The following is a 24,649-nucleotide window of genomic DNA, read 5'->3' as shown; positions in this document are numbered from 1 at the left end:
TATTTTTGCCCAAGTTTATTTCTAGAAATTTGTACAAAAATTGATACTCTGTAATACAATAATCTATCAAATATGACAGATGAACATTTGTCTTTAGAGGCAAGATTCCAGGAATGTGAAGTACCATCCTCTTGCATGGAAGAAAGGCACATTTCAGAGCTCAAGACACACTCAACTGAATGCTTTAAAAGGCAGGTCAGACATGCAAGTAGTGCAATGTTTCAGGTTTATACATAAACTGTACTCTGAAGAAATCTCACTACAAGCAGTGTTAACATCCACATAAAAATTTTGTAAATACTTTTAAGAGTAGGTCACTTTAGACCCTATGTGTGCAAAGGCTACTCCTTTACATTCACTGGATGGAGTAATTAGAAGCCGTCTTTGGCCAGAAGTTACTTCTAGATTTCCCCAAATACTTCTGGGATCCAAAGCACTTGCATCAATAGTCCCACTGCATTTTCCCTCTGTGGGCTACCCTGAAGGTCTGCAACACCAGGGCTACACAAATGCACCATCCCACTGCTCCTAGAGCTTATCCTTGGAGCAGTGTGGCTATGAAGAAGTCTCATATTTCCAGCTACAAGCCTCTGCACATGGGACATACCTGCTTCTAAACTGACATTTCAAATACACTGGTGAAATTACAACCACAAAATCATCCACTACACTATGGATCAAGGTTCACCCAATTCTTCCCACTTGGTTTCCTGCATCATCTGTCATAGATGTCACACCAGGGGGGTTGGCAGCCCAACTGTACTTTCAGAATGGGCTTCTCCAAAGCAGAAATACCCTTGTGCTACATAAGAATGGGTCAACAGGGCTCTTGTGCAACATGCCTGTAAAACTGCAACGCTGCTCAAATCAACCTGCTGCTTTTTAGGTTGAAAACCAGATGGATCCTACTCTCCCAAAATAGCTTGTGCTAGTGGGTACAGTATCTGTAGGAATGTTTCTAATCCATTGCTGGTCATCCAACAGCATTATATAGCAGATTACAAAGGCAATCATTTACCCCATCCAAATCCTCGCAATCCAACAATGGGGAGTTGTGCTTTTTTTGTATAAAAAGATGTTTGTAATGGGATTTCTCTAAAGCAAAGCCTTTATTATTTTTAAAAGTGGTCTAGCAATACTTTAAACACTTGCTTTAAAGGATACATACACCCACACATGCTTTCAAGTACACAATGACAACGTGGACTCCTGGAAAAGATTTGTTGGTTCTGAAAGAAGGAGGTGCTGCTGAGCCAGTGCCTTCAGTTGACTTCCAAGACCTCAGTCTCTGGCAGGCCAAATTTGCTCTTGTATTTGTCAAAGAGTTTGATCAGGGAGTCCACATAAATGCTATGGTAGAAGTCCACATCCTTCTGGGATGGATTATTGATTTTAGGGATGGTGATGGGCTCTCCAACTGATAAAAAAAGGGACAAATCCACATTAGATTAAATGCTTCCACAACCTGGATATTTGTCCTCTATGGACACAGCTATCGTAGTTCAGCACATCCATTCTGGCACAGCACAGTTTGCCATTATAGCAGAGGTTTGCCTGATTCCTCCCAGTTTTTACAAGGCTCTGAAGCGTAACTGTCCCACCACAAGGACGCACATCACATCTGCAGCAATACCAGATTTGCTTTAGCTACACAAATGCCTCTACTGTCCAAGGTGGCTGGGAAATCCCCCTTCTGTTTACAGCAGAGTGATAAATCCCTCCTCAATTAACAGAAGCCAGGAGTCAGTTCTTATGTATTCCCCTATACACACCACAAAGGCAAAGCTGACCATTTTGTCCCCCCTCCCTCAAAGCCTCGCTGCTTTGGGTTGGAAGACTCAAATCCAAGTTTTAGAGTTGGCTTTAAGATTCAGCTGTCAGACAGCAACCCACTGGCCAGTTCCAGGAGCATGGGGGCCAGGTTGCTTCTGACTTTAGCTACCCAAGGCCAAAGAAAGTAGAGATACAGCCTCTTCCCCCCAGAAAGAGATCTCTTGCAAGACTGCGTAGAAGCAGAACATGATTGAAGGCTTGTAACCTCTGGAAACTCTTCTAGCTCATTCTCAGTTTTGCTGGAAGGTTTTATATAGAAGGGAAAGCCAAGACTCCAACTACAGCAGGTGTACAGCACAGACTCAAGTATTCTGCTACCTAGAGAGGCACACTGCATGTTTATACCAAAACCTTACCAACAGTAGTGATGGGCTTGGAGTAAGGTAACAACCCCCAGGTGGTAGAGGAGAAGAGGCCACGGCCATGAAAGATGCATGGAGCAAAGCCAATGTGCTTCTGGAACTTCTTCTGAACCCATCTTCCCCAGGAACCCTCTTCAAAGATCACCTGCTTGTACACTTCATTCTCCCCAAAGGAGTAGACGGGAACCAAGTCCGCTCTAGAAAGACAGAAAGATGTCAGGACCCCACCCCCTGGACTGTCATATGCGTGTTCATATGACCACGGTTGGAGAGCCCCACACTTGCTGCTGTGTGTTCTGCCAGGTTGCACAGCTGCTGATACATTGCCCAAAGGTTTTTTTGCAGCACAAGGTACTGACGTAAGCCAGCCAGACTTGCCATGACATAATAGATATACTCTGAAGGCATACAAGAGAATTGTACTGACAATATGCCTGTGGAACACTGTGCAGTCAGGCACTAGACATGCTTCCATATATACTCAACTCCTATTTTTGATGGACATCTCCTTTCAGACACATGGGGATCAGGGGGACTGCACAGGTCATCACCCCATGCAGGTTACTGACACCTGCCTCTCCTTGCCCTGGAAGCCTCCTGCTGTCCCAGGGATCCCCCTACCCCTGTACCTTGCTCAGGGGCAGAAGCTAAAGGACACTCATGCCTGGCACTCTGGGCAAACATCCACACAACACAGCAAAACTGCAGAAAGGAGAATCCCTCCAAGGGAACAGAACCAACCACAGCATGGTTTGGACTGGAGGGGACCTTTAAAGGCCATCTAGTCCTATCCCCCTGCATTGAGCAGGGACATCTTCACCTAGCCCAAGTTGTTCACATAAAAGCACCTTCTGCATGGTAGCGGTACTGCTCCAGCATTGAGGCTGCCCCTTACCCATGCCGTAGGGCCAGTTTCACAAATCCTTTCCGGTTCTTTAGTGTCACAGAGTTCTTCCCTGGGGTGCAGTTCAGGGACTCTGCTGCCCCTCCAACCACGATGATGATGGCATTGCCACTGCCATTCTTCGACAAGATGTAGTCTATGCTATCACGGTTCACAGGACATATACCTGGATCAAGGAGACAGACACAAGGGTCACGTTACATGATTGGCTGGTGACTTCAGGATCTCCTCATACTTACAGCACAAAGTTTATGGCTCAACTGCAAGTTGAGATGTCAAACCTCCCTGTGGTCAGAGAGGGTAGTATTAGCAGGCAACCTGTTCCTTAACTAAACTAGCAGTTCATAGACCTGGCAGCACTAGACTTCGTCATAAACTCCACAAACATCAGCTCTCAAAAATTTCCCTTTATCAAAAGACTTCAGCAAGGATTTTCTGTACCTAGTGATATCAAAGGTATTGGTGTTAGACATCCTCCCTCCATGTAAACTTTACAGTAGGATTTGGTTTACCTTTAGTGAGAAAGAAAGCAGTTATGTTATTTTGATGGATAAAAGTGTCTGATTTTGACCAATTCCTCAGCAAGATTAGGTAGTAGAATAGATGCAGGAGCATACTTTAGTGATACAAAAAGAATAAATGGATAAACCTTTAAGACAGATCTGAAATAACATGAAGCTCTTGCAATCCTTTGCTGTCCTGGGAAGGAAAGGATGTATGGGACAGTGTGTTTACATAAGTCCACACTCTGAGGAAAGTGTCTGGAAAGGTCCTTCCCACTATACCACACTGGAAAGAGCAGGACTTCCCTTCAGCTTTAGTAAGCAATCTCTGCCCTAAAGCATCAGTCCCCACTCCAGGGAAATGAAAACCCCAAGACAGCATCTTTAATTCCCTCTGTATTGCTCTAAAAATGTGAAGAAATTTGATTGTCTGCTCTTTAAACTCTTGCTTTTATCCTACAATTGGTGTCTGAGCTTGCTCCTGCCTCTCATTTTTGGCCAGAATAAGCCAAGGAGAAGTGGGATGCCAGCATTTACATTCCCATCACACAACACATCTGATCTGAGTACTTTAGGTCATGCCCTATTACACTATTTAATCTTAGAAGCTGATTTTGCACATCTCATGGCCATTTTTTTGCCCATTACTTGAGCCAAGAACTAAATGATGAACAGGCCCTGGGGGCTTAGACAGGACAAGTCTGCTAGCCTTGATATCTATCTGGGCACCAGGGTCATCACCTATCCCAGCTCCAGATATGAACAGAGCAGACCACACTTGGAACAGATCAAGTGTGACCGTTTTTCCTCTGAAAGGCTCAGGTTATACTCACTGCTCCAACTTTCAACCTTCTCCCATTCTCCACACCAAGGCTCATGCTGGCTACACAGGCCTGGCAACAGATTTATGTTCAGCTCTTTCACGCTTGTTAGAAGGAGGAGATTACTGCTGCTCAAAGCACCAAATCGTTCCTTCAGAAAGTGCAATGAGACATGGAGACAAGTTGCAATAGATAAATTCTGCTCTTCAGCACATTCACACAGTATACAGGTTTTTCTGGTAATCTCCTCATGCGTTATATGATCCCTGCTATACCTTAACCTCTAGTAGGCTGTAAAATTAAGAATTCTTACTACTTGTAAACCAACTGTGTGTATTGGTACAGTGTTAGGATTTGTTATAATTTCACCTGAAGTGGTTCATCCACAGAGAAAAGGATTGAGGGAATTATCAGTACTTTCCAAGTGATGTTAAGGCCTTTTTATCAGAACCCTTAAGTTCTAGGATAGAAAAGTGAAGACAAATTATGGCTTTCAGAAGGTTAACTTCATCACATCTGTAGTCTTGATTAGATCCTAGGAACGGAGGAAGCACAACACTCAGGGATAGCCAAGCCAGCAATGACATTGCTAGTGTTTACTCCCACCTTCCTTCCAAAAAGGAGAAAGCAGCTCTGGCTGGCCACAAGATTTGTCTGCCAGTCATACTGAACAGATTGAAGATGGTTTTTTTAAATATAGAAAGGCTGCATGGAAACTTAGGCAACAACTAAATTTGCAGATGTGACGGACTGGAAAGCAGATCCCAACTTCTCATGTGCTGCTGTTCTGTGAATTCCCAAATTATGGACTTCACACAGCAACTAACACCAGTGCAGGAAGATAAAAACCAGCTTGAGATACTGCCCTTTCTAGATAGGGACAAACACGTTTTCTGCACCAGATCCAGTTAGTCTCTCTCTCCCTCAGTTAAGACAGTAATCTCAGAAATAGTCAATTCTAACAAGTCAGAGTCAGGTACAGCTACTCCTGTCATCTTCCCAGGCGTGGTACTTACTAAGATATCTATTTTAAAGTCATTTATTGATGAATCAGTTACAGAAACAGCAAACAGGTTCCTAGATTGTTCAATTCATGGTCTTTGTATTACTCCCTCATCTCTATCTAATTGACAGGCATCCTCACTCCAAAAAGGAAGCTCAGGCTGTGCAAGAACACTTTACTGATATTTTAAAATCTGCTTCCTCTGCCCAGTCATAACTTACAAGCCCCAAGCATTAAAATCCTGGACTCCATTAAAACAGACCTATTAATGTAATTCAGCACACTTACATCACTGCATAATCCGTGTGATCCATCTATAGGAATACATTCAGGGAAGGGGCTCTCTGAACAGCTGGAACCATGCAATACCTCAGAATCTTTACCCTGGCAGGCACCCAGCAGTGCAGTTGGGTGGAGACAGAATCCACCACCACCACAAAACACAGATGTGTGACAAGTCATGTGGTAGTGAGACCAGGAGCTGAGCTGGCCATGGTTACTCAGTATTTTCAGTCAGTGCAACTTCTTCCTGTACCTTGTAACAACAACTTGGACAACTTTGTTCCATGTCTCCACCTTCTACAACTACAGATGTCAGGTATCTTTACTATGCCTTTGGACAAGAGTATCCTAGAGTTAAGCATGAACACAGAGGAGCAGCAGTCCCTGCAGCCCAAACTAGTCATATTCACAGAATCACAGAATGGTTTTGGTTGGAAGGGACCTTGAAGACCACCTATTCCAACCCTCTGCCATGGACAGGGACACCTTCCACTAGACAGGATTTCTCACATTTATTCATAGCTTCCTCTTGACAACTATATGAAAGCAATGTTTGGGTGATACTACCAGCAGGAAGTGGCTACCTGAGCTTCCAACACAGCTTTTCACTTGAAAGAGGTGAAGACAGCTCAGAGGCAAGGGCATGAGCAGAAATGGCACAGTATGATTGTGCTTACCACCAGACATTAAGTAGTCCCTCAATATGGGCATCCTGAAGTTCCCAGCCAGGGTAGCAAGGTACGGTCGGATCCCAGGGAATTTCTGGCTGACACCTGTGGCCTCTGTGCTGAAGTTGCAAAAGGCACCCAAGCCCATGATGCCATGTGGATGGTAGCCAAAAATGTAATTCCTGGTGGTCAGCAGATTGTGGGTTTTAACCAGCTAGGAAAGAAAAAAGAGCTCAATTGAAGATGGATATTTTCAAGTAAAAATGGGAGAAGCAAAAAAAAAGTCATATTCCCCAGTTCTTGTCTCTCTTCCCACCAGGGAGAACAGCCTAAGAGCTCATGTCTGGGTGCTTCTGGATTTCAGAGGCTCTGGTAGGAACAGCCTCCCGAACAAAGGGAGCAGGATAAACAGGCTGATCTCAGACACAAGAAGCCTGCCAGCCAAGCAGGAATAGGGCTTGGGTTGCTGCAGCCTGGGCCTTTTGCTGCTCTACTCCTTCCTAAGGAATTCTTACACACCTCTTGCCCAAACCGACCAAGTTCTTCAGTCCTGTAGCCACAGCTATGCCTCCTTCCAGGCCCTGTCTCAGCACATTAGTGGCTCACATCCCAGTATGAGGGGGAAAGAACATGAACATCACTGTCTCATAGCAGAAGCAAGTTCACTAAATGCCTGAAAAAAAGAGCCAACCAGTTAATGCGCCTGTTGGCCACCTTACAAGTGGGAAAATGTGCAGAAGGGTGGTAACCACTGGAAACAATCCCTCCTTTTAAGAGGTTCTGCCCTGGCCTACATGCCAAAGGGTAAATGAGACACCTCAAGCCATCTCCAATTCCTGCAGGACATGCTCTAGGAGTTGTGATCATATTGTTTTCAGGCTGTGCAATATTCCTAACCATTTGCTCCTCTGTTTGCACAGCATGGAGACTCTCTACAATTGTCTTAGCTAGCACGGAACAACCCATTCCCTGGTACCAATACTGCCATGTGTCAGAGCATCTTCCCCAGGCAGTACACATGCAGTCTGAGGGAGCCCACAGCACAAAACACAGCAGGGCTGCTGCATCATCCTACAAAAATAGAGATCAAATTTCTTTTTTTTTCCTGTATGTTAGAATACTTTGTGTTGGAAGGGACCTTAAGGATCATCCAGTTCCAAACCTCTGCCATGAGTAGAGACACCTTCCTCTAGATCAGGTTGCTCCAAGCCCTGTCCAACCTGGCCTTGAACACTTCCAGGGATGAGGCAGCCACAGCTTCTGTGGGTAGCCTGTGCCAGGGCCTCACTACCCTAAGAGTCAATCTCTTCCTAATATCTGATCTAAAAATCTCCTCTTTTCAGGCTGCAACAGTGCCACTTTTTGCCAACAGCAAGACCCCAGCAGCTCTCAGACCTACAAGTTGAAGCTTTGGCACCCCATCTCTCAAACTGCATATGCAAAGGCCACTCTGCATCAGTTCCCATAGGGGGGAAAAAAAAAAGCCCCAGATTTCCAAGATGTCACACTAGCATTACACACCCCACTGCCTTGGACAAGAAGTGTTTTGGCACTACACAAGTCCATTCTGTTGGATCATGCTACAGGGAGCTGAAGTACCATTGCAACACACAAAAGCAGCATGCCAAGAAACTTGATTCCCTCCTCCTTGTTCTCAGCCTTGCCCCTAGATGAAGCTACAGCTCCTGTGCTATTTAAAACAGCAGCTGCGATACAGGCATGATGCAGCAGCAGGTTCAGCACAATTTCCTCTGTCTTTGAAGTCACGTAGAGCTCCAGGAAGAGGGCACAGAGGCTTGTGGTTGCAACAGCTCTGCAGAGCCTCACTGCCTATATCACACCAAGTCATCCTTTAATCCCTTTTCCCTTCTTTCCCAATTAGCAGATGGCTATGCTTTCATTTCCCAGGGTAGAAGGGCTGCCCCCTTGACCAGTTACAACACACAGGGATCACAGACTACAGACCAAACACCACTGTCCATGAAAAAAAGTAGTGATATGGTAAGCAACCACTCCATCTATAAGCTCTTCCTCAGTTGTAGAGAGACTTCTACAACAGGCTGCAAAGGGCAGCGGTGGACTCCCCATCCCTGGAGGGAGTTAAAAGCTGTGTGGATGTGGCACCTGGGCACATGGGTTAGTGGTGAGATTGGCACTTCTGGCAGAATGGTTAGAGTTGATGATCTTAGGACTTTTCCAACCTAAACAATATTCTGAGTTTATGACTCCAGGCCTGGTAGATACAGACACATGTTGCTTGGCTGGACAAGTAGCAGACACTCCTCCTTAAAGCTCCTGTCAGAGCAAGGTGGTGATTTCCAAGCCTCTTATCTCTCCTGCACCAAGCACAGCTCCTTTATAAGGCAGACAGCTGAAACAGGGTTTGTCCTTGTCATTCTGGAGCACGAGGCATCTGCATGTTGATCTTGGCAGAGCCACACATACAGAAGAATTCTCCTGCTCCAGCCCCTACACCACATGCAAGGACACCCAGATCCCAGTGGAGCCCATTGCTTGGATACCTCATAGGAGCCCCAGCCAAGCTGCAGTCTTATTGCTGTGGTTGTTTTCCAAGAGCTCCTGTTATGGAGCCATAGGGTTGGCAATACCCATGACAATCAATCACCCACACCACTGCAGGAGGTGGGCAAGGGGTATGCAGGATCCAACTCACCAACAGCAAGGGAGAAGGCTAAGATTTAGCCTGGTATTCATACATATATGCTTTTCCCCTGTTTGTCCCATGCAGGCTGCCACTGCCCTCTACACCTGTCCCACAACACAGGGGCTCACAGAAGGTAAACATGGGGGGTGCAGATGAGGGTCAGTCTCTTCTGCCAGGTAAGAAGTGACAAGACAAGAGGACACAGCCTCAAGTAGCACCAAGGGAGGTTTAGATTAGGTATTAGGGAAAAATTTCCCAAAAGGCACTGGAATAGTTGGACTCAATCTTCAAGGTCTTTTCCAACCTTAGTGATTCTATGTGTTCTTCCACTCAAGTCAAGCCAGGGAACCTAAGACTAACAGACATCAGACAGGGCTGGGCACTTCTTTTCAAGTGGAGGTCTTGAATCTGCTAATGCACACTCAGCCTCAGGAGGGTCTGACCTGCCAACACCTTCATCTCTCCCTAAATTTAATCTAGAAGCAGGAATTCTTGAAGTACTGTAAGTCACTGATTTTTAGACTCCAGCAAGAGTGAAGACAGTGAAGTGCACAAGATGGGGCTTTGGAACTAGAGTGCATTTAAAGGTCCCTTCCAACCGAAACCATTCTATAATTCCATGCCAGAAGCTCTCTTCAGGAGGCTGATCACTCACTGCTGGTTCTTTGAACATCTCCCCTTGAGAAGCAAATGGTGTTACCAGGTTGCCCCAAGGAATTCCTGTAGTTGTCACTGAACACTATTGCAACTCTGTTCTGAAACTCCAGCTGTTTTTTCCTTTTACATTCAAGGTCTTCTCCAGTCCCACACAGCTCTTTGGAGCCTCAGTGCTCCCATGATAAGGCAGAGACAGCACATCCTTGCTGCATCCCAGCTGGACAATCAGTACTGGGAGTGAAGCTGAACCTTCACCCCCCATTGCACTAACACCTGTTCCGAGCTGCTGTTAAGAGACCAAACCTGTTTCTCTGGGAGCAAAGTTCATCCACCTGTCTAATAATAACAGATTTCTATGCACAGACCTAAGCCAGCCTATAGAAGCAGTAAGCCAGTGCAATAGTGTAAAGAAAACAAGTGTTAATATTTGAGTGCCAGATACAGCTAAAGAACCATATTGTCAATGTTATTTGTAGGAACAGTGGCATATTCAGTAGAGAAAGGGGACTGCAGAAGTACTACTGCTGCTCAGCAGTAGTACCAGGAGCCAAAGAGCAGGACGAAAATCAGTTGTTTGGATGGGAGCTGAGCAGCACTGACTATGGAAGCATGCAAAGAGCAGAAAACCAGAGCTCATCCTGCAGGATCCAAGCAGCAGCTCTCATGAGCATGTAAGCTTGCAAAACAACCCAAGAACTGCAATTAGCTGCATCACACCCAGCAACATTATGGAAGAAATCATCTTACCTTCCCAGCAGTGCAAGCCAGGACCTGAAGACCCCCCACGAGGCTCCCAGTATTATATACATCACAAATTCACAGAATGGCTTGGGTTGGAAGGGACATTAAAGCTCAACTTGTTCTAACCCCCTGTCATGGGCTGGAATGCCTTCCACTACACTAGGTTAGGACACAGCAATCAAACCCCTCTATTTCCATTCTGTAACTCACATACAACAATTAAGGAGGAGCTTTTCCAGGAAGCTAGCCAAGACACAGAATACAAGAAAAATTGAAGAAAAAAAAGACACTTTTAGCAGCAATTCCTGCTCTGGCCAGATTCCTACTCCCCCAGTGCAGTCATCCAGTCTCCCTCCACACACCTGAAGTGCTCACAGCTTGACAAAGGTGAGGCAAAGGTCTGCAGCCCTGGATACCTGGAGTCCTATTGCACATGGAGATGCTCACATGCTCAGGTAACAGCTTCTTTACCTAAATAAAACCTTTAAATCATGGCACTCCCAGCATGACATCCTCAGATCAGCCATATGTGCTCAGGAGGCTGCTGGGATCTGTCTGCTCCAGTCCAGCACCATGCATACACCTGCAAGGGCTTGGGCTTCACCTGTTGCTTCAGGTCCAGGACTCAGCTCACTGGAATGTTCCCCAGCTGCTTCATGCACTGCTTAGCTTAAAGCACTATTTACAAGGCCAGCCATTAACCAGCAGACAAACTTAAGCTTCTAGTGCCCTAAAATAGCTTATTACTGTTAGAGCACCTGCATGAAGCCCCAGAGAATGTGGCCAACCACTGCTCATGCTGAATAACTGAGCCAGATTCAGGCTGCTTTCCAAATCCACCTGGTATTACAAAACATGACCACCTATCTCCAGGTATGGGTACAATAGTTCTGGTGTTTCAGGCTGGGAGGCACTGCTGACTCCAGTGAGACCAGCCTAATCAGCACAAACATCAAAGCAGAGCTTGATTCTCATGCAGCTACTCTAATACAGCAAGCCAAAGAGGAAGACATTCTTCCCTGTGAGGGTGATGAGGCCCTGGTACAGGTTGCCAAAAGAAGCTGTAGCTGCCCCATCCCTGGAAGTGCTCTAGGCCAGCTTGGACAGGGCTTGAAATAACCTGGGCTAATGGAAGGTGTCCCTGACCATGGCAGAGGGGTGGAATGAAATGAGCTTTAAGGTCCCTTCCAACTGTACTGTGATTCTATGAATTAAATCTGAGCTGATAGCCCAACACATGTGGTACCTGTGCAGGTATGGATGCAGCTACCACAGCTGTATGTGCAGACTTTGCAGGAGCCAAGTTCAGCATTACAAATGCCACCAGTGAGACTGCCACTGGTGTGATCCATCCCTGCAGTGCTCAGTGGACACATGGCACAGGATGAGGCACATGCAGCAGAGGACTGCCCTGACAAACCATGAGCCAGGGACACAAACCAAACCCTGCTGAGCCATTACACAGATCAGGATCCAGTAAAAGGGATTTTTGCAGAGAGAACATTTAAACAAGTGATCCTCTGTAGACCCATCTCCCTCTTGACCAAGAACAGGTAACTAGTTTAACCCAGGAGTTCCCATGCTCTTAGCAAACTCAAGCCCAAGACATTCCAGTTCTTGGTACCATTCCTAATACCCAGAGATATTATTCATTGTTCATGCTGTAAGATCAGTCCCATAACTGCAGAAAACCACCTCTAGCACCTCTCTGCCCTAAGATCCCTGTAGCAGCTTTTACCAACCCTGCAGCCAGCTGGCTGTTCCCCCAAAACACATGCAGGAGTCATCTCCCAGCTGTCAGCCCTCATGTTCTGCCCTTTGCCTGTGAACTACCAGTGGGCTCCATAAACCTTGCACAGCTCTTCCCCTTTAGTGGCAAAGGTGAAACCCATAAGGAGTTCTCACAAATGGGCCATGTGAACTAGCAAGTATTTACCTAAAAACTGCTGCAAAGTTTAGTTTATCTACCCCATCTCATCTCTAAACCTACTTAAACAAGCCAGCTGTTTGACACTTTTAATATCCACAGTGGATCTGACCTGCAGGGCTTCTGCAGAGCATATTTCCATGAAGACAATGATAAGTGTGCCATTAAAGGAATGATGAAACAGCAGAACCAGCACTACAGGTGACACTTTGGAATCAAGTCACCAGGACAACAGAGCCCACTTCAGCAATATCCAAGGCAGCAAATGTTTAGTGCAGCACTGAGGACTTGGTACTAAAACACAACACAATCTGACACCCATCTTCAACGGCAGAGCCTGCTCAGTTCTCTGTCAGCCATGAGACCCAGGCTGACTTCCAGCCTGTGCAGGCATAGTGAATTTTTCCATGTACACTTAGGCTTGCCAAGAATTACCTGTTAACAACAGCAAGTTTCATGGTGGACTTGGCAGTGCTGGGTTAATGGTCAGACTTGCTCTTAAAGGTCTTTTCCAACCTAAATGGTTCTATGTTTCTAGGAGTACAACAAAAGGCTTGTTCACCAGCAGCACGTTCAGGCACCCTGAGAGTTCAAGTGACTTTGCAAAGGAAGAATGCAGTCTAAGCCACTTTGGCATCCTGCTGGAATTGGATTCCCTGTTCCTTTCTGAGGCTGGACTATCTTGGGGATAGGTAGCTGAAAAGCCGTATCAAAGTCCCTTCCTCATACTCAAGCTGAATAAAACTTGCCAACAACCTTACATAATAGTCCTTTCAGCTGTGTGCCCTTCCAAAGAGGATCGAGTTTCCTCCTCGACAATTTTGACCCCTGCTCCCTTCCAAGTCATCCAGCTAATTCTGCAGTCCCAGAGCAGCCTGGCAGCCCTGTCCTCTTTCTGCAACATGTCTGAACCAGCAGGAAAAATACAAGTATGTGGTGAGCAAGTTACAAGCTGGAGAACTGAAGCTATTTCCACTGCTGGAAAACCCCCTTCTCCGAAGCAAACAGACTTGAGAACAAATTTCACTGCTCCCTGAGAAGTGCTAAGGCTTTTGGTGCACAGGGGTCCCAGATATTCTGGCCCAATACATCCCAGAGCAGAAGTGTTACTGGAGAACTGGGCTGTATTTTATGATTTATGAGAGGGGAACAGTGTTAGGGTCAGGCACTACACAGGACTCTGCTGCAGCACAGAAGAGAATCACAGAGTGATTTGCATTGGAAGGAACTTTAAAGATCATCCAATTCCCTCCTGTGTGCAGAGACACTTTCCACTAAACCAGGCTGCTCCAAGCCCCATCCAGCCTGGCTTTGAACACTTTGAGGGATGAGGCAGCCACCACTTGTTGGGACAACCTGTGCCAGTGTCTCCAGAAGCTGGAGAGATGAACAAGGATTGCAGATTGCCTCCAGAAATCTGATAAGACCACTAGAAACAGAAGCTTCTGGAAATCACTTTGCCACCACTGGTGATACATTTCAGATTTTCTAACCACAGCTGCCACAAGCAGCAATGGTATGGCAATGGTAACTGAGCCATGTCCTGCTTATGGTTCAGTGTCACAGACAGACTAGTGCCAGTACAAGGCACTGAAGCAGTTAAATCCCAGGGTATACACTTAAACTTTTACTTACTCTTATTGGAAAATAATCCCTGAAGTACCTCCATATAGCCCAGTTTCTCACCCACTGGGATCTTCTTCCCCCTGTTGAGAAAAATGAATCATGCTTTTAAAGCTCTTTCCACATGTTGTCCATCAAAAAGCCTAGAGGACTTCAGCATTTGCTGTCTCACTAGAGAAATCAACACTTTCATTCCTCCACGTGGGACACCTGCATCATTCACTGAAATCAGTGCATGCTCTGAATATAAGGTACTTCAAGGAAATTAAGGCCTGACTACAAATTCACAGTAGACAACTCTACCATTCAAACTAGAAACATTCAGATTCAACCTTTGGGAAAGGCCAAAATCCTGGATGATTTCAGTCATCTTGAGGCCATGGAGAACTGTGCTAATCTGGCTATAAAAGTAGTTGCCAAAGCTTGTCACCACTGCTGGCTCCCACAGGGTTGGGGTTTTTTTCTGAAATAAAGTCTTCTGCTTAATTTGCAGCAACACTGACTCCATAGAGGAGCTACATCTTAATAATCACATCATAATCTGAACCTTGCAAGAGCTGGAGAGGACAGCAAGGTCTTGAATCTTTAGATCTTTCTGAACTACAGAAAGAACCTGTGCCTTATGCTAGTAAAAGCCAGCAATGGCAAGATATTAGTGAATGTTAATTTTGTATTGCCCTCAGCATCAATAAAACCTGCAGTGCCAAGGGCTGACATTTAAATGCTTCACTGAATAATGCTTTTGGTCAGTGATTCAGCCAAGTCCCACTAAGAAGGGAAGTCATCCATTATAAGGAAGTGCTTCTTTGTCCAAATATGGAGACAGGGACACTTTAACAGCAATGATCTGTTCTGTAATATTTACCTTTCTTTGGTGTATTCCAGTCAAATACCAGCCAGGCTAAATATAGAGCAGCAATCGCCCAGCAATCTGTGCACAGTATGTACATGAGGATTAAAGTGCAAGCAATACCTGGAGAGGTGCAAGAAAGAAGAAAACAAGGTTGCATCAGGTTTTGGTCACCATTTACACCCCTTGCCTTTTGAATCTATGTCAAAGCCTGATGTCATTAATCCTCAATCAAATTGGATTTGTCTAAAAACCCCTTATGTAGGGCTGAGGCAGCTTCCTCTAGAGCTCTGGAAAACCTCAACCTCCCCTTAATGGTGCCTCTAGGCATCTCTTATATCTTCAAGTAGGGCAGCTGCTTCACCAGACTTGATGAACACCAAGATGTCTTTGTGGCTCACATCAAGGGTTTTTTCCCCACAGCTACATACATCTTCCACAGGTTACACCAGCTCTACATCAGCCATCCATCCCACCAGGGTGCCAAGGATCCCGCCTACAAGTGACATTACCATTTTAGCACAAACTGAATTGGGAAGGTACAGTGAGACAGATGCTGAGTGCAGTTATTCTCCAGTTTAATTATTAACAATCCAGTGGAGCAGAGCAGGCCGAGATTTCACATAATCCAAGTACCCAGGGACAAACAGGCTTTACTCTTTTACTGGTCTAACACAACCACTTCTTGCCCATCTCTGGTACTTCAGTTACCAGCTGCTTCTAAGAAAAATCTCTGTGGATATTCCCATGAATGAGCCAGGTAAGACATTTCCAATTGTTTCAGCCTCATTTGCACGGTAGACAGACATGAGCTAAACATCAGTCAGTCTTCCCATAGCTCTTATGAGTTTCTAGAGCCAGGAAAACTCATTTATTGTTGAAAATATCAATGTAACTGTTTTATAATAACCACTCACCCCAGGAACTACCCTGCTGCAGTACACATCCAGTAATTAATACTTATGTAAGAGTTAACATTTTTGCATTAAAATTTTTCCAGAATTACAGCCAAACCCCTTTGCTTTAGGCCAAAAGCTGTTACCCATGATAAGGAAAGTGAGAACCCATTGCAGCACAGAGATGATTTGAAGTTGTTTCTCTGCTTTGGATTTCAATAGCCAGAACAAATCCTGCAGAGCAGAAAGAATGTCCGATCCTGTGCCTAAGGAAAGAAAAAAAAATACAGTAACATTTGCATACTGAGCAAAGGTAATAATACTTTTCCTTTCAAATAGAATCATAAAAGGAAGGATCATCAAGTTCAACTTTTTTTTATAAGATTTTTTAGATAAATGTGCAGTTTGCTTTTAGAGAAAGGCTTGCTAAAAGCTAATATTTTTCATTGAGTTTGAGCATCCTGGAAGAGGAAGGATTGCCATCTGCAAACATCCAGCTTTTTTCAGAATACTGAAAGGGATTAATGGGTAACCACCAGTTCCCACCTGAGCAAGCCTCTGTTCACTTGACCATAAAAATGCAGAGGATGTTAACACATGTTCCTAACACATACCCTCACCTCAAACTGCCAGTTCCTCGAAGTGGTGTTTGGTAAGAGGGAACCCCATGACCTCACAATAAGATAAAGATCAGCTGCCTCAAGCCACACACAAGCAGACACCAGGCTGTGGTCTGAGCTGTTCTCATCCACCCTTCAAAGGCCTGTTGCACAGCTCCCAGTGCTGTTCAAGGTAAGCTCTGTGCTCCAGCCTTACTCAGCACAGCCCAAGGGCTGGTTGAGCAACACCTCAGTATACAGCCCTGAGGATCCACAGTTCTATGAGTAAAGAAAACTATCAGCAATCCTAAAGCAGTAAATAAGAAGGAAGGAGCTGAAAGCCACTCTTGAAGAAGCTTAAGATATTCAAGTGGGGAGAAAACCAAAAGTGGGTAAAACACTGAAGTGAAAGACTTGCTTTCTATATGAGGAACCACCCACTGCAGCTTTTGACAATATATTCAACAGCCTCCAGAAAGAAGCACTTGCAAGTGGGTCTTCCTTCACTTTTCTTCATTACTTTATTTACAAGCACCGTAATAACTGGCCAAAATACAAATCAAATATATTTACATATTTCCTTTTGTGTTTAAGGATCAGCCTTTTATTAGAAGGACTATGAAAGAAGCTATTACATTGAAGAGGTTCGGTCCTTGCTGATGAGATATGACCCTGCTAGTGGTAATACCATAGCAAGTGTTCACACTCAGTCAAATGAAACTGATTGAAAATAGCTTCTCTAGGTATAAGCAGGCACTAGGATTTTTGGTAGTTTCTACAAAGACACTCTCACTGACACATTCCTTAAATATGTAAAGGATCTGTTTCATAGGAATGAGGGTCAGTTTAGATTAGATAAGAAAGAAGTTTTTTACTATGAGGGTGGTGAAACACAGATGCCTCATCCCTGGCAGTATTCAGGGGGGAGCCACACCAAAGGCTGCAGTCTAAATCTAGAGCCAGACCACCTAGTTCAGACCCTTGGTTCTGCTTAGTCCATGTTACATAGACAATCCCAGCAGTGGGTTGGGCATTAATTACTCTAAGCAGACCAAGTTTTAGGCTGGGATAGATCATACCACTACAACTGCCAGTAAACTGGAACCTACAGCACTAATCTAGGTTGAAGTAGGAGCTAGAGCTGGAGGCAGTACTTTACAAGATAATATACTGCAGTATTAAGAATGAATCCAGCAAGTAGTTCTCCTGTTTCTGCAGTGAGACAGGAGAATATGTTGAGTTAAACTGTCACCATGCATTGATTTGCCACACTAGAGTATCTAAGCACTGAGATTCAGAAATCCCATGCTGTAAAATCTAGCAGTAAATCCCCAAATGGGGGGTGAGGAATAAACTCCACTCCATTTTTCTACAAAGCCAGTTGCCTGTTCAAGGGTAAAAGAAATCTTTGGGTTTGGAATGGTATGTACTCAAAGAGACATTTACAGCTCATCTCAATCCAATGCCCTGCCATGGGCAGGAATATTTCCACTAGACCAGGTTGCTCAATTCTTGCCAAGGGGCGACAGCTCCAGGAACTTGCTATCCCAAAAATCTTACAAAATTGCACATGGACAAACTTGATGTAGACTGAGGATTACCAGATACTAGTCTAAAGAAAGCTTTTAGCAATAGTGGTGTCTCCGGCCTTATGCCTATGTCCTCAAAACAAGCCAGAACCCAATATGTTGGGGTTCCTCCCCCCTGGCATGGGGTCCAGGGGGAGGGGACCCTGAAGTAGAGGCATGGCCTACAGCGTTTCCCTACTCCCTGGTCAATCTTGTTCCCCATTGGTTGTTTTGTATTCCCCTGCACAGGGAGGACCCTGCTTGTCCCGTGATTGCTCAGTTCTTCGTCAGTCCCCCAGCCATGTGGCTGGAGAATAAAAATCGCTAAAAAATCTATCAAGAATCGGTCCCTATTTCTTTCCACGGGCCTTGCTATCTATACATGTTGCAGAAATCCCCGCTGCAACAACAATAAAAGCCCAGTCCCATGTAATTTTTTTCTTCTAGCACCTGCATTTACACTACCAAACCTCTTTGGCTTCATAAACCCAACACTCCAGCCTTGGATCAGCTAAATCCCTAGCCTCTTCCCAAAGAGAAGAACTGTTTATCCCTCCAAATGAGAATTTGTACTTTAGCATTTTCTAGATGTTTGAACAAATTGTAGGCATTGCCAGCCCTGTAAATAGACCAGTACTGGGTAGCACGAGTCAACCTGTCAACTTGTTTTTTGAACCACATGAAGCTCACATCCAACTTCTGCAGACAGAGGGAAGGCAGTGGTCTGACAGACAGCTCTAAGCACTGCCTTTGGACAAGTGGTGTCCTGGGTCAGTTATTTGCTGAAAGCAAAGATATCCTTCAAAGAGAACAAGATTCTCCACACCAGAAAACTCAGTAGTTACCATGGGCTGAATATTAACATTTAATTCCCAGTTAAGAAATTAAAGACGCTGTGCTTCGTCAGCCCCCCGGCCATGTGGCTGGAGAATAAAAATCGCTAAAAAATCTATCAAGAATCGGTCCCTATTTCTTTCCACGGGCCTTGCTATCTATACATGTTGCAGAAATCCCCGCTGCAACAACAATAAAAGCCCAGTCCCATGTAATTTTTTTCTTCTAGCACCTGCATTTACACTACCAAACCTCTTTGGCTTCATAAACCCAACACTCCAGCCTTGGATCAGCTAAATCCCTAGCCTCTTCCCAAAGAGAAGAACTGTTTATCCCTCCAAATGAGAATTTGTACTTTAGCATTTTCTAGATGTTTGAACAAATTGTAGGCATTGCCAGCCCTGTAAATAGACCAGTACTGGGTAGCACGAGTCAACCTGTCAACTTGTTTTTTGAACCACATGAAGCTCACATCCAACTTCTGCAGACAGAGGGAAGGCAGTGGTTTGACAGACAGCTCTAAGCACTGCCTTTGGACAAGTGGTGTCCTGGGTCAGTTATTTGCTGAAAGCAAAGATATCCTTCAAAGAGAACAAGATTCTCCACACCAGAAAACTCAGTAGTTACCATGGGCTGAATATTAACATTTAATTCCCAGTTAAGAAATTAAAGACGCTCCATAGCAAAGGAAAGGGCTGTGGGAATGGTCAGTCACCTGGCAAGTTCATCAGGTCTACCTTTGCACCAAACCTGCAGACTCTAGATGAACCCATTTCATCAACCAGCCATTTACAGATTTAGTGCCAAGACAAACCTTTCCAGACAGTCCTGAGCTTGCTATTCATCATGTCAGACCTGACACTGTGTATTCAACCTCCCATGCAAGCCTTGCATCCTTTCACCTTCAGTGGCCAGGAAGCATTTTTGGAAAGACCCTCCATGCTCTGGAAAACCAGGCCAGTTACTAGTGACACAGCAGAAGAGTTTTGACAAGTCAACAGAAATGGGGGAGGAAAAGGGGGGTTGGCACTCAGTCACAGAAGAATAACCCAACACTGGCACTTGGGTTCAGTCCATTAGAGAAAATACTTCCTCTTAAGGGCTCACCTGTGGACCCACACCAAGCGCCCTTCACATACTAAAAGCCCAAGGCATTTTCTCTAACTTTCAGGAAACAGATTATCCTAATAACCTAGTTTAAAAGGGTCCAGTAGACATAACTACAATTAACTCTAAGGCACAAGGATACAAAATGCTGGCGTAGGCAGTATCCATTACTATCAGTCTTTTCCTAAGGAAATATTCTGGACCCTGAAGAAACCCAAAACCTCCATGTTCTACTGCTGAAGATAGTAGCTTGTCCTGTGCTGGCCATGCAGCACAGTCCCTGGAGCATTTTCCAGGATACCTGTTCTAGAACTGGAAAGCCTGACTGGGGATCCTTAAGATCATTAAGATCCCTTCTAACCCATGCCATTCCATGACTGTTGGGGTCAGCCTTGGCAAACCATGTCTACACAGGACATACTTTACCAACAGGTTTCCTCATCTCAGATGAGATCCTAAGCACCCCAGATCACACTGCAGCCCACTCCCTGGAAAACTGATGGGATACTCCCTGCACTAAGCCATGCATGGCTCTCAAGGATGTTCCTTGTCGTGATGGACAGAGTAGCAACTTCTCCAGGAGACGTCCCTGCTGCTCAGAGATGGCAGCCATCTGCAGCCTTCCAAGGAAGCTCAGGAACATTAGCCAACTATCCTGCAACTGGTGATGGGCTCACTACACTTTTATCATTTAATTCCATTAAATATCAAATGCAGGAGTTGCTACCAAGGAGATCCTGGAGTCAGCAAATAATTTGACCAAGCATTTGACTCCTGCAATACAGGCTCAGCATCTGATGCCCTTCCAGCACAGTTTATTTCAGATAAATTACACAAACAACATGTATATAGGCAGGGAAGCAGAATCAAAGATCCCAAGAGTGGAAGTAAACAGGACTTCACACCTGGGCACCAGAAAAACCCAACTGACAGGACTTAATTAAAAGTCAGCCAAAGAAATTAACTGAGAGGAAGTGTTACATGTAGTTAAAAATACACTGAAACCTTGTTAAAGCCAAGCTTCATCTGCTACCTTTTCCAGACAATTAGCATGTTAATTCTCGGCCAAGAATTAAACTGCTTCACACATCTTATTTAGAGGAAAACCGTATTAGATCCATCAAAGCATAAGCTGCAAATGGACATTTTGAGCTACATATTTGGCAGAGGAGCTGAGATTGAAGGCATAACAAAGCTAGATAAGATAAACAGACCAATACTAGAATATTCAGGAGGACTCAGCCTCCCATGCAAGAGCAGGAGTCCACATAGCAGGCTGCTACACCTGTAAAACCCCTTCAGCAACACAAGTTCTTCTGTGTTGTGGGTTTACTTGGGTGCCCCAAGCACAAACATATTCACTATAGAGTAAAAAAATTTGTTAAGAAACTAATGAGTAACCAGAGCAGAGTATAGTTATCCTGCCCTGTACACAGCTTTAGAACAGTTTGCTCCTGTCCCAAGAAGCTACTCAATAATCCCATATTATCTGCAGTACAGTGTGTCTACAACTGGAGGTCAACAACATTGTTAACAGGGACATGCAAATAAAAATTTGTATCAGCTCCTTTAGAAAGGAGCTGGGATTCTCCAGACCCAATAAACAAATCTGTCATGACATTTCTCATGTTAGTTCTGCATTTACTCACAGTACTAAACTGGGCCCTTAGTCTCCACACTCACAGCTGTATGTAGGTTAAAGTGATGTAACCTTAAGACCCAGCTGCCCCAGACCAGCCAACAAGCACAGATTTAAGTTAGCAAGACTAAACAGGTCTGGATAAGAGAAAATGACCCATCATACTACAGCTTATCAGTGTGTCCAGAGCACATGGGAGCTCTGAAAGAGGGGTTTCATATGGGCAAGCCTAGACCTCCACCTCCCAAGCAACTTTGTCAAGAGAAAACACCTGATTGCAGCCAGCAGTGATCCTGTTCCCCCAAAACAGGAGCTCCCAGGCTGCCCACCCCAGAGCAGAACTGAGGTCTGGTAAACCTCACACGCAGTGTAAGGCTAACTCCAAGGTAAAGCTAAGCAAAATCATCTTCCTCATCCCAAACTTGACAGATGAAGCAACATAAGAAAAGACACTTCAGCACAGGACAGCCTTTCAGTGTTCCAGCCATATTGGCATCTTTCCTCAGGAGAGAGGGATGAGACAGACTTCCTTGCTGCTCTGCCAAACACAAAGAGGATACCTCCTAGGCATCCTATGGCCAAAGTGAGGCAGGTCAAGATCAGGAGACCACAACCTCTCCTACCTGACCAGGTGTCTCAGAGCATTATCCAACCCTAGGTATTGGTCCAAGACCTGTTCTGATTTTTGCAATATTGGTTGATATCCAAGGACATTCCTCTGCATATACACAGGGATGGATATGGAGGCAGATGCCTGCACTCTTTTTTTTTTTTTTACTTGTCTTTAAAATAGGATAAGACTTAATTCAGGCAAAGTACACAATCACCAGGATGAAACCAGATGCCAGGAAAGCAATAAGACTAAAGGACAGTATGAGCCATTCACATACTCACCCCAAAGCCAACAAGCATGATACTTGGAAAAAAAATATTCAGGGAGATAGGGTAAAAAAAGTCTAGTGGGTTTGTTCTACACATCCTCTGTAGTGGGAGAAGTTGTCCAACATGATCAAGCAGTACATGAGGTCCCATGAATGAACCGTTTGATCTGCAGGGTCCCACATCACTATCCCCAAAACCCAGCCCAAGTCAGAGCTCCTCTGAGAGGCACCTGTGCTTTCCTGCCCAGGCAGGCTACAGCACTGGCAAGGGGTTGGTGGATGTTGCAGTCACCAAGGCAACCTCCCCCATCTCCCCATGCAGAAACACACAAAGAATTAAGTTAAAAAGCACAAATATCACTGCAGGATCCCCATGAGGTGCCTCAGAGGAAAACTGACCTGAGGAGAGTTAAGACAGCTTTCCATTGCTAATCAGGATTATCCAGAGATGAGGCCAATCACTGTCCCTAAACCACACTCCGTTTTGAATTATGCATGTGTCCTAGATCTATCATTAACATGCCAGTGCCAGCAAGGTGATCGCCAAGGTCTCAGGTCAACCCTACATATTTTACAGGTTCCTGATTTATTTATTCTCTGCACTTAGGTTGCAGTTAACTCTCAGTTGAACAGTTCAGATGCTGCTAATTCAAATGACCTCTCTCAACTGAAAACATAACTTGTCCTCTGTTAGTCGTGCAAGCAAGCAAAGTTATTTTAAGAAACAGAGCTGAATACAGGAAATACATGCAGGTCTTCTCCCCAGTTGGTTCACAACTGATCCTTCAGGTCAACCTCTAAAATCCTTCTGGCTGAGATGAGCATCAGCAGCTCTAGATACAGGACTGGGCAGGACAGTGCAAAAGCAAGACTTCAGGGGTTAATTCACGAGGTTCGTGTCCTTTCAGCTCTGCTAACGATTGCTTAATCAATAAGCCATTTCACAGGTCTCTTCATCCCAGGAGGTATTAGCAGTTTGCTTTTTGAGGGCAAAAAGCCTTCCATAACACAGAGCAATCACTCGAGGACCCTCCACAAATCACGGGGTAAATCGTTGTCCAAGTGCATTTTCACACAAAGCCCCCACTCTTTGCAAATCCTGACCTTTCTCTAGACAAGCATCCTTGCAGAAGGGATACAAAATTCGATCCAGCAGACTTGCTGAATTTATTCCTGCAAGATCCTTTGAGATGCCTTTACAAGCAGGCAAGGTAGCCTGTGGTTTGTGATTTCCTATACTGTCTCTCCAAAGCCGTTAACCAGCATGTTCCAGTATGCAGGGAAGTGTTCAGTGTCTGCAGCAGCTCTGCCCACGACGGGTGTCAGGCACTGACACCCATTCCACTTCTCTCAACAAGTCACTTGACCAGCACGAAGGGCTGTAAAAGCAAACTTGGAGGAACTGGCTACCACAAAGCTCCTGCTGAGCACTGAATCTTCAGCTCCTCATTATAAGACAACAAAATTAGCAATGTGTTGCCCTTTTTCTCCTCTCCCGTTAATGTAGGTGTGGGGAACACAGTATTATGGAACAGTTGGACTTGATAAAGAGGTCTTATTCCAAGCTAAATAATTCTATAAAAATAAGGCTGAGACTAAACTTTTATCAGCCACGCAGTAGTGATAAAACTACTACACTTCTCTTCCTACCATCACAAAAAGGGGAAAAAAGGACTCGCTTATACACAAGTGCCCCACGCCCACATTTTGCCAAGGTGCAAACTCACTTAGACCAACCAGAGCCGTTTCCATCAGCCCCAGGAGCGCAGCCGGAGCCTCCGAGCTCTCTAAAACACAAAAGCTGCGCAGAGACTTGTAATCCTCAACCCAAGAAAAGCTGCAGCTGCCTCCCCGCCATTGCACATCGCTCTTCCCCCTGCTTATTGCCCTAGAACAACATCCCTGCGGCCAAAAAAAATGGGGAATATCACAAAGCTGAGTGTTTCAGTGCTGCTCCCACCCCAGCCCTTGAAACACCGCAATGCTCCTCCGCACCGCAGCATCCCCCTCCGGGAACCAGGGCTCATCTCCACCCCTTCCCACCGCCCCCCCAGTACCTCGGAGCACCCCGGAATAGGCAGCGATGATGGTCTTCATGGTGGAAGGCGTGGTCAGAACTCGGGTAGGGCCATGGGATGGAGAAACGCACCCCAGCCCACAGCCCCGGGGCAGCCAGCGAGTAGAAGAGATACCCGCCGCGTATCCATATATAGCCCGGGGAGGAGGCGGAGAGGGAGGGGCGAGGCGGAGGAGAGGGCGAGGGGCGGCTCGGCGCGCGGGGCGCGC

General features: G+C 45.3%; 1 protein-coding gene across 2 annotated transcripts; it reads right to left on the bottom strand.

Annotated features, from left to right (window-relative positions):
* On the bottom strand, positions 1-24,579 carry DGAT2 (diacylglycerol O-acyltransferase 2). Of its 2 annotated transcripts, none has more exons than XM_008631666.2 (8): positions 24,421-24,579; positions 15,882-16,001; positions 14,855-14,962; positions 14,002-14,072; positions 6,386-6,590; positions 3,091-3,265; positions 2,190-2,392; positions 1-1,417 (listed from the first exon to the last, which is right to left on the bottom strand). In XM_008631666.2, the coding sequence occupies exons 1-8, from the start codon at positions 24,458-24,460 to the stop codon at positions 1,263-1,265; spliced, it is 1,077 nt and encodes a 358-aa protein (XP_008629888.1). In that variant the 5' UTR covers positions 24,461-24,579; the 3' UTR covers positions 1-1,262. The 2 variants fall into 2 exon arrangements, with proteins under 2 accessions (XP_008629888.1, XP_017587164.1); XM_017731675.1 differs by lacking the exon at positions 24,421-24,579 and adding an exon at positions 24,167-24,329 and having other exon boundaries at positions 15,882-16,003.
* Between the last annotated feature and the right edge of the window lie 70 nt (positions 24,580-24,649).

Source organism: Corvus brachyrhynchos, unplaced genomic scaffold (assembly GCF_000691975.1).
Source record: "Corvus brachyrhynchos isolate BGI_N302 unplaced genomic scaffold, ASM69197v1 scaffold3, whole genome shotgun sequence".
NCBI lineage: Eukaryota > Metazoa > Chordata > Aves > Passeriformes > Corvidae > Corvus > Corvus brachyrhynchos.
Note: the sequence above shows the minus strand (reverse complement) of the source record. Positions and strands in the feature narration are given on the sequence as shown.